The 12,602-nt window shown below is 48.2% G+C and overlaps 1 protein-coding gene across 1 annotated transcript in view; it reads right to left on the reverse strand.

The window, feature by feature from the left end:
• Positions 1 to 12,602, reverse strand: part of LOC138569291 (palmitoleoyl-protein carboxylesterase notum2-like) — a 105,797-nt gene that overhangs the window by 67,649 nt on the left and 25,546 nt on the right. The window contains exons 6-7 of the mRNA XM_069647135.1: positions 1,584 to 1,642; positions 1,400 to 1,502 (exon numbers count right to left, since the gene is read on the reverse strand). Of these exons, the coding sequence (XP_069503236.1) occupies positions 1,400 to 1,502; positions 1,584 to 1,642 (162 nt within the window). The remainder of the gene's footprint in view (positions 1 to 1,399; positions 1,503 to 1,583; positions 1,643 to 12,602) is intronic.

Raw genomic sequence — 12,602 nt, forward strand, 5'->3', positions numbered from 1 at the left:
AATAAATAGTACAAGGTCCATAGAGGAGGGTGGAGATAAAGGAGGTCACGTTGAAGTATGAAAGCCAGAGTTGGCCTTACCAGGATTTGAACCTGCGCATCACACTCGGATTACAACAGCATGCAAGAACCTGTTTTATTACTGTGGCATTGCAGTTTATTACTGGTGTTAAGGCCAAAGGCAATATAAGTATTCTTATATTGAGGTCGGGGTATTCGTTCAGCCTGTAAGGCAATGTTTTTTTTACTGTGGCATGACATTTTTTACTGCCGTTAGGGAGCAAATACAACATGATGAGTGTTCTTATATGGCGAGTGGGGGATTTGTGTAGCCAGCAAGGATATATTTTCTTACTTTGGCATGGCTTTTTTTCATTGGCATTAAGGCAAAGCCAACAGGAGTATGTTCTTACATGGGGGATACTGGCATGTATTGGGAGAGCTAGCATAAACATGCATAAACATGCTTTGTTATAGTATCGTTACTGGCATTATGGACGAAGCAAACATGAGTATGTTCCTATGTGGGAATAGTGGCATATATAGGTGCAATAGAATCAACATGTGTGAGCACAATCAATATAAAAATGCTTTTTACACTTGCAGAGTACTGGCATATAGTGGGCAAATGCATTAAGAAAATGTGTTTGAAAATGCTCCTGTGCATTTTTGATGACTTAGCATCTAATGTACTTTTTATGTCTTACCCTGCAAACTGTGTCTTACCCTGCAAACTGTGTGGCTTTTTACCTAATTTATCACAGAAAGTGTAATGTAAAATGCACTATTTTAGGCCATTATTTTAAAACTTTACTCAAGGGGGCAACACCCCCTTGATTAGTTTGCCATTCCTTACTACTTTCTGTCACTCCTATCCATTTGGCTGGGGGCAGAACAAGTGCCCTTCCTTCTGCAGGCTCTTCTTAGTGTGGGCTCTAGGACATTAGCTCCAGGCCCCACTTGTTGCACAGTCCTGGCTTTGCCTCTGGTGAGTTGGGGTGAAGGATGGATCTAATGGGCCAAAGGAAGGCGTAATATCTACTCAGGCTCCTGGGCTTGGTGGGGAGGGGCAGTAGGATGGGGGGGATCAGTAGCGCACTAGGTTTAATGCCCCGTCTCACTAACGGTTTTCAAAACTGCCATCCAGCCCCCCAAAATGTTTAGGCTGGCTCCGCCCCTACACCCAGCCCCTAGGTTAAGTACACACATACTTAGGCCATGCCCCCCTAATTAGAGCCCCCCTCGATTTAGCATCCCTCTTAATCCACTGTACAGGACCCATGCATTTCTTATTGCAAAGGACTCAGCATTTTGAGAAACCCAAGGAGTGGTGAGTCTAGGTCAGTGATTTTGTCATTCCCAGTGCGACACAGTGAAAGTATTTCTACTGCAACCCTTACCTTGTGCCAGCCAGCATGACGACTTTAGACTGCTTGATACCTTTTGGAGCCAGGTCTTTTATCACCTCCATGATAATACGTGACCCCATGAAGGCGTAGTCCTCTAGAACAGAAGAAAGACATCAAATGGTGCCCAGTTGTTTCAATTGTATCACTAAATAGTTGTTCTGTAATTTGCACATACCCTGGCGAGACTTGGACAGCGTCCCACTCCAGAAATCACTCGAACAGTAAGGCACAAACCTGCGCATGCCCAATTGGATTGGTGGAAACAGAGAGAAGGCACATCTTTGTCAATTCAGCGGCAGTATCACTCAAAATCCTCCAGTTACTTCCTAGTACATCTTACTTGCCACAGGCCTTACATTAACAGTGTCTGCTCCAAAGTGACTTTCCACTGCCTCTCAGTAATCAACGCAGAAGAGGGACTAATGTTCTTTGCTATATTTTAGTCCCACTTCACCCGTTGATATAAATGCTTTCATTACTTACCAGTAATCTTCATTACTCCTAGTTCTACTCTTCCTCGTCACAGTACTTACATCATAAGGCCACTGCCTCTGACACAGGACCTTCTTCTATTTCTTTTGTTCTGTATAACTCCTCCCCTTAACCCACAGCATCCAGTTTAACATATCCAAGCCAGAGCATGGGACCTCCCCCGCAGGGAGGGGGAGGAGGGTCGTCGGTACTGTGACGAGGAAGAGTATGATTTGGAGTAATGATAATTACCGGTACTTATATCATGAGGCATACTGTAGCAGCAATGGGGAGAGGTCCCAATGAGACACAGAGACAGAAAGTGCAGAAAAAAAAGCCCACATCTTTTATGACTCCAAAATCACATGCCAACAGACAAAACCCCAACCCCGAAGGAACCATCCCCACAGTGGGAGACAATCAACCGATAGTTGTTGACGAAGGTGCTCTAATCTGCCCAGGTGGGCGCCCTACAAATCTCCTGTAGAGAAACCACCTTAGCATCCGCCCAGGAAGCAGCCAAACCCCTGGTAGAGCGACCCTGGTCGTGGGCAAGCACATGCAGGCCAGAAGCCACATAAGCCATGGAGATAACAGCACAGATCCACCGGCTAATGAAAACCAGAGGCCTTCCGGGCCGCACCAGCGGGGCCAAAAGTAACCAGGAGACATATAAGACTGCTGGAAAGGGGCAGTCCAAGCCAAATACTCCACAACCGCCCACCAACACATCATTGGCATACCAAGCCACCTCGTCCGGCGTCTGTGGATCCTGGAAAAACGCTGGGAGAACCAGATCCTGAGAGGTGTGAAACCGAGACACAACCTTAGGCAGGAACTTCGGATCACACCGCAAAATCACAGAGTCCGTTAGAACCCTCAAGAAAGGGGGATGAAACAACAGAGCCCCAATCTCCCCCAGCCTACGTGCAGATGTGATAGCGATCAGGAAAGCAGTCTTTAGTGTAAGGTGCTTGATGTCAATTTCTGACAGGGGCTCAAAGAGAGGCCCCTGAAGGAACCTCAAGACAAGAGGGAGATCCCAAGGGGAAGGCCCTTATAAGTACAAGGACGGGAAGAAGAGAGACCCCGAAGCAACTTCGCCACCAAGATCTCCCCATCCAGGTGGTCATCAGAATCCCCCAAGAGGAACTTGATGTAGGCCCATAAGCGTGGAGATCGCCAGGCCCTTGTCAAAACCCTCCTGGAGGAACTGGAGAATAGCGGGCAGACCAGAATGCAGGGGGGATCCCAGACCGCCCACACCAATCCCGAAAGTGGCCCTGGTGTCTGTCAAACACCTTCAGAGTAGAAGGCCTACGAGCATTAATGATAGACTCGATCACAGGACGAGAAAAACGCTGGGAGAGCAACCAAGACCGTGCAATAGCCAAACCGCCCATTGAAGCTGTCTGACCCCAAACCCCAGACCCACCTGCAGGGGACAAGGCCACCTCGGAATCAACCAAGGTTCCCAACCTCCAACAGGGAGGGGAACCAGCTCCGGCGGGGCCAGAAGGGAGCAACCAACAGCACAGGATCCCGCTCTCCCTGATGCACTGAACCACCCGGGGAAGAAGGGGGAGAGGAGGGAACGCATAAAAGAGACCCCAAGGCCACTCCACAGCGAGGGCATCCACCCCAAAGCCTCCTCGGTCGGGAACCGGGAGGAGAAGAGAGGAACCTTCGCAGAGGCCGGAGACACATACCTCTGCAAACACCCTGTGCGACAGAACCAGTTCCACAGAGGAGGGGAACCGGCGGCTGAGCATATCCTCCCGAACATTGTCAACCCCGACATGAGAGGCCACCAGGGACAACAGGTGCGACTCTCCCCAGGAACCTATCTGAGCTGCCAGAGCATTCAAGGAGCAGCCGGACCCCCCTGGCGGTTGACATATGCCAATGTTGTGGTATTGTCTGTCCGGACCAACACTGCCCGGCCTTTCAGAAACATCCCAAAGTACAACAGGGCCCAGAGAATGGCACACAACTCTCTCCAATTGGACGAGCAACGGGCTTCCTCTGGAGGCCACAACCCTCTGGAGGCCACAACCCCTGGGCCAACACCAGAGGACGCAGATGAAGACGAGCCCAAGGAACCAGGAAGACCCAAGACGCCATGTTCCCCTGAAGCATGAGCAACAGGCGAGCCGTGACACACCACCGCCTGAGAACCCTGCCCAGAACAGACAGCAGGTGCTGGACCCTCTCCTGGGACAGAAAACCCCTCCCCATCCTGGTGCAAATCTGAGCCCCGATGAAAACCAAATCCTGAGAGGGCTCCATATGAGACTTCTGCCAGTTAACCAGAAACTCCCAGTCCCGTAATGCCTGGTAAACCAGCCAGAGAGGAGCCAGAACCGTCTGCCGGAGGGACGCCTTGACCAACCAGTCGTCCAGGTAGGGAAAAATCTGAATGCCGTCAGGTGAAGATGAACCACCAGGGAAGCCACCAGCTTGGTGAACAGCCTGGGGGCTGCGCGCAATCCAAACGGCAGCACTCAGAATTGAAAATGCTGAGAAGAACTTCATCTGACAGGGGTGGAAAGACATGTGGTAATATGCATCCTGGAGATCCAGCGACGCCATCCAGTACCCCCTGCGCAACATCGGGAGAATGTTCTTCAAATTCTCCATATTGAAGCGTTCCTTCTGGATGAAGCAGTTCAGAGCCTTGAGGTCCAAGATGAGGCGAGACTTCCCTGAAGGTTTGGGGACCAGAACCACCCGTGAGTAAAATCCCAGACCCCGCTGCAGAAAAGGAACAGGCATAATAGCCGCCTTCAGCAACAACTCGGACAGAGCTGTTGACATAGCCAACCTCTTGGGCAGAGAGCGGGGAACAGCAGTTCGAACCATGCAACCCTGGACAGGGGGAGACAAGAAGTTTACTCGATAACCCCTCTGGACAGCATCCACAGCCCAAGAATCCGAGCACCACCGGTCCCATACTGGAAAAAACAGCCGGAAATGTCTGCCCACCGGCATGCCCAATCCATAGGACTTCTGGGCCGGGCTCGGACGAGAAGAGCACAGAGGACTGCGGCCCCCCTGGGTCTCCGAAAGGAGCAGAGGAGGAACCAGGGAATGACCGTCCGGTCCCTGCACCTGAAGATTTCTTGACTGCCAAGGTAGACTTCCGCCGGAACTTGTCAGCGTGTTTGTCAGCATGAAACACCTTATGCACTTTATCCTCAAGAAAATCACTAAAGAGTTTGGAACCGTCAAAAGGAAGTTTAAGGGCAGCCGCCTTCTGTGACCCCTCCGTTTTCCAATCCTGCAGATGCACATGCCACCCGGCTGACACACCAGCACCGATGGCTATGGCACGCACTCCATCAAATGACAGATCAGACAAGGGTTCAAACCTGCCACTGCATGTCAGCCAGCAGCGGGGCACAGTCAGAGCCTCCTTCCATGGCCTTCCTCAATTTCCTGAAACCACTCAGCACAGTCTCCACAGTGTGGGGGCCGTAGATATTCACCCTGAGGGCCATATGTGCACCAGCATGAACCTTCCTCAGGCTGGAATTCACCCTACGGTCCACCAGGTCCCAGACAGCCACCTCCTCGGCCGGCATAGAGGAGCGACCCACCAGACTAGCGAGGAGATCATCAACTTCAACAGAGTTCAAGAGCAACGCCTCACCCCCTTCAATGGGTAGAGCTTGGCCATCTTCTCCGGATCACCTCACTCACGAAGGATCTTAGCCCGGATGTCAAAGACCAAAGGCAACCCCATCCTCGGGGTATGCTTATACTGTTGAATAGTGGGGTCATCCCCATCCACCTGCACCACGGGCTCTGAAAACCCCATGCAGGCCCACACTTGTGCAAGAACTTCCTCCACCTCTTCCCTGTCCAGATATTTCCCTTCTCCATCAGCCGATGAGGAACAGGAAGCGGCAGAGGAGGACTGCGCGCCAGAAGAGGAGGATGAGGAAGACGACCAACGCCGGCGCTTGTCCCCATGCGTGTCGCCATGATGCCGAAGAAGCAACTTATTAATGTCCTTCCTGGACAAGGAAAATTGCCTCAACTTTTTCTTCTTCCTCCTGCGAAGCTCACGGGAAGAGGAAGATGAGGAAGAGGAAAGGGCAAGGTGCCTGAGCTTAGCATTGCGCTTTCCCATGGCGTAAGCAGAAGCACAAACACCGCAAAAACAGGAACGCCAGAAAACCCCAGTTGAGTGCACGACATTTAACTCCAGGACCAGGAGAAAACCCACCATTGTGGGAGAGTAATCAGTTAAGCCCCCTGGCAACGGGCCTTTGCAGCAGTGCTTAACTCCACGCTCCTCCAGAGAAACACTAGCAAAACCCCCTCCCCCAGAGGCGGGGCCAACCTGCCCCCAGAAGGCACAAACACCATCAGAGTGCCGGACCTGTCCCATGCACATCAATCTGGAGACAACAGCACAGATCCATGGAACGACAGCCCTAGGGCATACACAGGGCCCCCACACAACACCAGGGCAGATCCTTACAGCAGCCCCTTACCTGAGCCCAGGCCTGATGGACCCTGGGCGGGTACGGCTCACACGCTGGTCACAACCCCAGCGAAAAACAGGAGAGGCTCCAGTCCAGGCTCAACCGGAGCTGAAGCCCAGCAGGGGAACCAGGAGCATCCCGCCCCTGAAGGGAACCGAGGCCCCGTCACACAACCCCACTAGGGGGCCAGCAACTGTAGCTCCACAGAGCCCCACACCAGGAACAATCAACCTGCCAGAGGCAGGAAATTTTAACCAGGATGCCGTGGGTTAAGGGGAGGAGTTATACAGAACAAAAGAAATAGAAGATGGTCCTGTGTCAGAGGCAGGGGCCTCATGATGTAAGTAATGGGATGAGGAAGAGTGGATGTGGAGGTAATGCTTTGCTTACTGTACAAAGATGACATTTTTATGCCATCTGTTTGTACGATCCAAGCCACACCAACAGCAGCGAGTGTCTGCACGGTAAGTAGGACTGTGATGAGAAAGACGGGTTTGGAGTAACAAAGTGTACCATTAAGTAATGTGGACATTAACATATACTTTCAGGTTGGAATTCACACAAATAGAGCAAGAAACCACACATGTGGTGGGCAGTGGTGCCTGCCCATGAAAGTCAATTCACACACATGAATGCTGCACCTGGCACTTTTAGCAACCTGCAGCAATATGTTCCCACTGCTCATTGTTAGCTGTGCTTAGTTGGAATAACAAACCAAGCATTGATTAAGCTAATAGTTTTGGCGGTTGCAAGGGGCAATCACTGTATGATTTCATGCACACATGCATAGTTAGATAGACAGGGCCATTTCCACAGCAAAGCCGATAGAGCTAAGGGGTTGTGCAAGAGGGGTGAATGAATGAGTGAGCGTGAGGGAGAATGTGTGAATGAATGACTATGATGAGGACACATGAAGAATGGTGTGTATTGTCCTGGGTTGTTGAGATGCCAACTTTGAAGAAGGATGGATGAGTGCAAGTGTAAAGGCTATTATTATAGTGTACAGCTGTATGGACGGATAAACGCATATGTGTGATATGCATGGAGAACATCCGTCGCACTCCCACTCATGCACATATTTGAAATTGCACACTGTAATATGTGTATGGTAAAAGTAGCAGTTACAATGTGTGCACAACACTGATACTTTCTGCGTGAAGCATTGCAAAGTCTTGAATAACGCTGGGGGAACACTGCCAAACGACGAACGGCGAAGGAAATCTGGTCAAAGAGAAATCGAGCATTGTATTGTGATTGCAACAAAGCCCACATCGGTGTATGATGTGTTGTACACAGTGGTGTGGTTGATGTCGATGTGGCAAGTGACCATACCACCCAGGTAATTATTAAGCACTTTATACCTGCAGTACATTTCATTTGAACAAAGCATGCATAGTATTTTAATAGCAATCAAACATAGCAGCATTCTCAACCATTGAATCTGGGAATGGCTGGTATCGGGTGACCACGGGAACACTGCGACTAAACTGTGCAGGCCGCTGCACAGTAACGAGGCCCACACAGTTGTGACTAGCTTCACTCATCAACTTTATTAACTGAGCTTCCGAGGCTTCCTGCCTCGTCATCGCTTCCCACAACATGCCCCCACCCTAGCCCAATCTCCACATAACAATGTGGATGGCCACAACGGGACACCTTCCACCTTCTTAAACAGTCAACATATTAACCCATTTTTTCAATAAGTCTTACAGTTTGACTTTGGCCTTGACTGGCCTTCCTTCCCGTGGTGGAACTGGACTGCGTCTCGGGGGGGCTGCCCTCCACATCCCTCCATTATTTGTCAGACGCCTCCCCGTCTCCAATGTAAGAATCCTCCGACTATCCCTGGGACCAGACATCTGCGGGCTCCTCCCACGGCTCATCACACTCCTCCATGTCTCCTCTGTATTCTCTGAAGTGGTATATATTTTGAGTGATTTCACGTCCATCATTGTCCTCTGCGGTGACCATGGTGCCCTTCACTCGTGTGACAGTGCGGGGTCCTGGCACAAACCTGGAGTGTTCTTTCTATCGTTGTGTCTGGCGTACCACCACTCTGCTTCCTACTTCGGCTGTACTTTCTCGAGCACCCCTTCTCGTATCGGCTTCCACTTTCATCTTCCAAAAAGCCTTAAAAACGAGGCTCTTTGTCTAATGAGCTCATCCCTATAAATCATGTATTACACATGCAACCCGTTCTTCTGCTTTTCATGAATATATCACACCTTTCTATGCATCACATAGTACTATATAACAAAATGTGTCAACAATTGTAACCTAACCAACTTTATCTAAGCACTATTCTTGGGCCGCTTATTGTAACCCTCAAGCAAGCCTTCTTAAGTATCCTTTAAGCGCATTGATGCCTGTGGGCTGTAGTGCGCTCTAGAAATCCAAAATAAAATAAATCTTCATTTTCTCTCTCGAGTCCTTCTCTCAGATCTCTTGGCTGGAGGGTGTGGACCCATCTGCGAGTGGACCCTGAGGTAGCTGAGTCCTCAACCTCCGGCCGAACATAAGATCTGCTGGACACTTGCCTGTGGTGCTGTGAGGTGTGTTTCGATAGTCTCTCAAGAGTTGGTAAAGAGTTTGTTCAAAAGGCTTGTGAGGCAGATGGGCAAATTGCAGCACTCTCTTCATGCGCCCCACGAAGCGCTCGACCATGTTGTTGGCCTGAGGCCAAAGGAGTGCAAACTTTCAGTGCTTGAACCCCATGTATTGTGCAAAATCCGTAGGCTGGTAAACGGCGGACCATTGTCAGACTTAATGACTTTTGGAATACCATATCTCAAGGAGATAGCTCAGGGGCAACGCGCTCGCCTTGGAAGCAAGATGACGCGAAGCAACACAGGTCGAGCCCCGGGTCCATGATTAGAAAACTCTGGGTACACATGAAGTGGGAACAATGGAGAATAACTATCCTGCAGGGTGTGGGGTGGTGGCTCTAGAGCAGATAAGGTTCATGGGGGTAGTGGGATATTTTCAGACCAGGAAAAATGAACTGTAAGGCCAAGTTATGCCTTACTGTGAGATACATTTGTCTAATGGGAAAAGACACAATGGAATATACATGGCAGGCCCAAAACTTTCACACAGCCAAGGGGCCTAGTGAATGCAGAGTATGTGTCTTTCTGCAAGTGAGACAAGGAGTATGTGTAAATAAATGCAGATTGCTGAAAGGAATTGAAGATGTGCATTCTAAATGACAAAGTGAGCAACAGTGCTTCACTTTCAGTTCCCCAGTGAAAAACAAAAGCTGTGTGCAAATCAAGTACTGAAACTGTAATGTCCAGAAGTGTGTGTATTTTTCAACTTTAAATGAACAAGTGGAGAAAAGTGTTCAGCTGCCAAAATGAACAAGTTATAAGGAAGGCCTGAACAGTGGTAGCACGATGCAGGAATATAAGGCTTCACATGGAAAATATAAGCCCCAGATTTAAAAGTGTATTTTCTTTCAGATGCAACATGTGAATCTCTTCGAGCACAGAAAAACATGCAATTATTTTAGGTTGCTGGGCAGAATTCTCAAGTGACTTCCCCTATAGCAGGTCTGCGGGTCTTTTTATCTGGAAGGGAGATCTATTTGAAGCTTCGGCATTCTAGGTATTTACGACGGGCCAGACCCAAACAGGGCGGGCCTGGGTGGGTGCAGTGCTCAAAGAAATACAAACTTATTTGTTCGGAATTGGGGTCAATTTAAGATTACAAGGACAAACTGGCAGGTGCCAGCATGGCCTCATGATGTCACAGAGCAGAGGTGAACCGTCTGCTGCAGGATAGGAATCTCCCAAGACCATCAGTTCTCAAAGAACAAAAGGCCAATGTTTTTATCCCAGCCTTAAATCAGCATTCAGCCCAGAGGGCTGCAGATGCTTTGAACCATGTGGTTTCAAGGAAATAGAAAAAATAAACTGCAGTTTATCCATGTTTAATATATGTCCATTGACCTTCATTAAAAATGCAATTTTATTCAATAACTTTGAATACTGACAGAGTTGTGACAGATCTATTCTTAAAGATGCTGTCAAGGCGATGATGCTGATACCATTTTTATCTGTATCGAGTTTTGATAAACCAGTAACAACCTCAAAGGTATTGCTAGCTGCTCTGAAAATGCTAGAAATCTGAAAGTTGGGGAGCTACTGGCTTGTTAAATTAGATGTCTGATTATGAAGTTTCATATTCCCAACTATGTTCGTTTTTGCAAAATAGGGGAAAAAACCTAGCAAGCGCATGCAATAACGTGCTGAAACGAAAGTAAGCTTCAATGATTCATCATGAGTAGGGGAACATTATGCAATTTATCAGTAAGTTACTAAAATTTGCCATCAAGGGACTTTTTGAGTAAAAAGCTGTCATGTAAAATGTGTTACATTATAATTGTTCTTTTATAATGCGCTTAATACCAGAGACGAGTTTCTTAGCGCGAGAGCAGGATTCAAGCCTGTGTTGCTATGCGTTGTCTTGCTTCTAAGACAAACACGTTGCCCCTGAGCTATCCTCCCGGCCCCAGTAAATAAGAGAAGTTGTGCACCTCTTTACGTCACTTCAACTATATAACTCCTCTAGCCTATCCACAGGGAGGGGTTGACACTTGGGAGGAGGAAGAGAGGATAACCCTCCAATGAAAAAGTTAGCACCCATAAACTGACACCTCCAATTGTAATAATTGGAAGTGTGGCTTGTACATTAAAAAGCACATGCTCTATGTAGAATGGAACCAAAACAAGACACAGGGGAGAAGGAGAAAAAGGAAAACCTGCCTAAAACCATCTTGGGTGGCGAGGCTTTAACATTGAGAGGCCTTAAACCTTGACTGGGAGAGAGAAACTGGGGAAGCCTACAGCTGACAGGGTCCTGATTTTTAAGAAGAGCCACATGAGGGATGGTTGCTGGGACTATCTTTGACAGCAGCCTGTGACCAGACCCGAGGTGGTCCCACCAGAGGAGCCTGGCTGTCTTCCCTGAGCACCCCAAAACAGAGGTCCAATAAAGCACAACAGAGCTATATTTTTAAAGTAAAACAACAAAACCTCATTAAGCAATTACAAAATGAGGCAAACCCCCACCTACAGGCCAGTGCAGAGCAAGAAAAAGAGGTCGCTGCACTGCAAGACCCATGCAACGAGAGTGCATAAACAGTGAGCCATATCCAATGCCAATTGAGGCACCATACCAGTCACAATAGAGGACTGCTAGATGACATATTGGCCCTCAAACAACAATTAGAAGGGAAAAAGAGCAACAGAATGTACAAATGAGTTAAGACCAAGTTGCATTAAATGGGAAAATGGATGCAGAAAAGGGTCAGTCAGATTCTCAGGAAATGACCAGAATGATGCAAGAGAACATGGAGCTTGTGGAACATGTGTAGAAAGCACAAGCTGGCCTATCAGAGGCAGCAAATTGTAGGGGCATGTTAGAGAAAGAGATTAGTTTCTTGAAAGACAAGTGCCTGGAATATGTACGAATAATATAGGACTCCCAAAGAGAAAATGAAATATTTCAAGAGTAAGTAAGGGAAATGAAGGGTCAATTAGTGGCTCAGACCAGGGTGCTTGAGACCAGTCAAGCCTTGGTATCACAGTTAAAAAGCCAGCTCCCTGAATACTAACAGGAAATAAGCACAGAGAGAAGCAGGTGTGAGAGTTTCATGAATGAAGTTGAGAAATATAAAAAGGCCCCGAGGCACCCTGACCAATCAGGGTATGGGATAAGGCCATTGTTGGGTAAGATTTTCATAGTAATGATACATCTACCTGACCTGTGTCCACCCCAGAACTTGTTGCTTTACTGGTAGATTATTTTTCCTCCTACCTCTGTGAGTGGGAACCTTTTTCCACACTCACAGAATCTTTTACTCTTTTTATGGGTGTCATTTCTTAGACTCTCCATAGTGTATTTTAAAAGTTATCCACTTTGACAACCTTTTGGCAATACGTGCCTGTTGTTGCTGGGTTGCCCTAAGGGCTCCCCTTTTAACTTTCTCTGGCTAACCTTGAGAGAACTACAGTTCCCATGGGTAGAAAGGATCTCTGGAACCCTTTTACATTTTATTTGGTGAAACCAGCAGACCACACCTTATATGGAGTGCTGGGGAGATACAATGTATCCCCTTTCACACTAAAACTATAACAATTATGTTACAGGGACAATCTTACCTTCAATGGCTGGTGGCAGTGATGCCTTTTACTTATTCTGTGCACCTTTACCGTGGACTGTGTTCACAG

The sequence above is a fragment of the Ambystoma mexicanum genome, chromosome 2q (genome assembly GCF_040938575.1).
Source record: "Ambystoma mexicanum isolate Mex_15411 chromosome 2q, UKY_AmexF1_1, whole genome shotgun sequence".
NCBI classification, from domain to species: Eukaryota; Metazoa; Chordata; class Amphibia; order Caudata; family Ambystomatidae; genus Ambystoma; species Ambystoma mexicanum.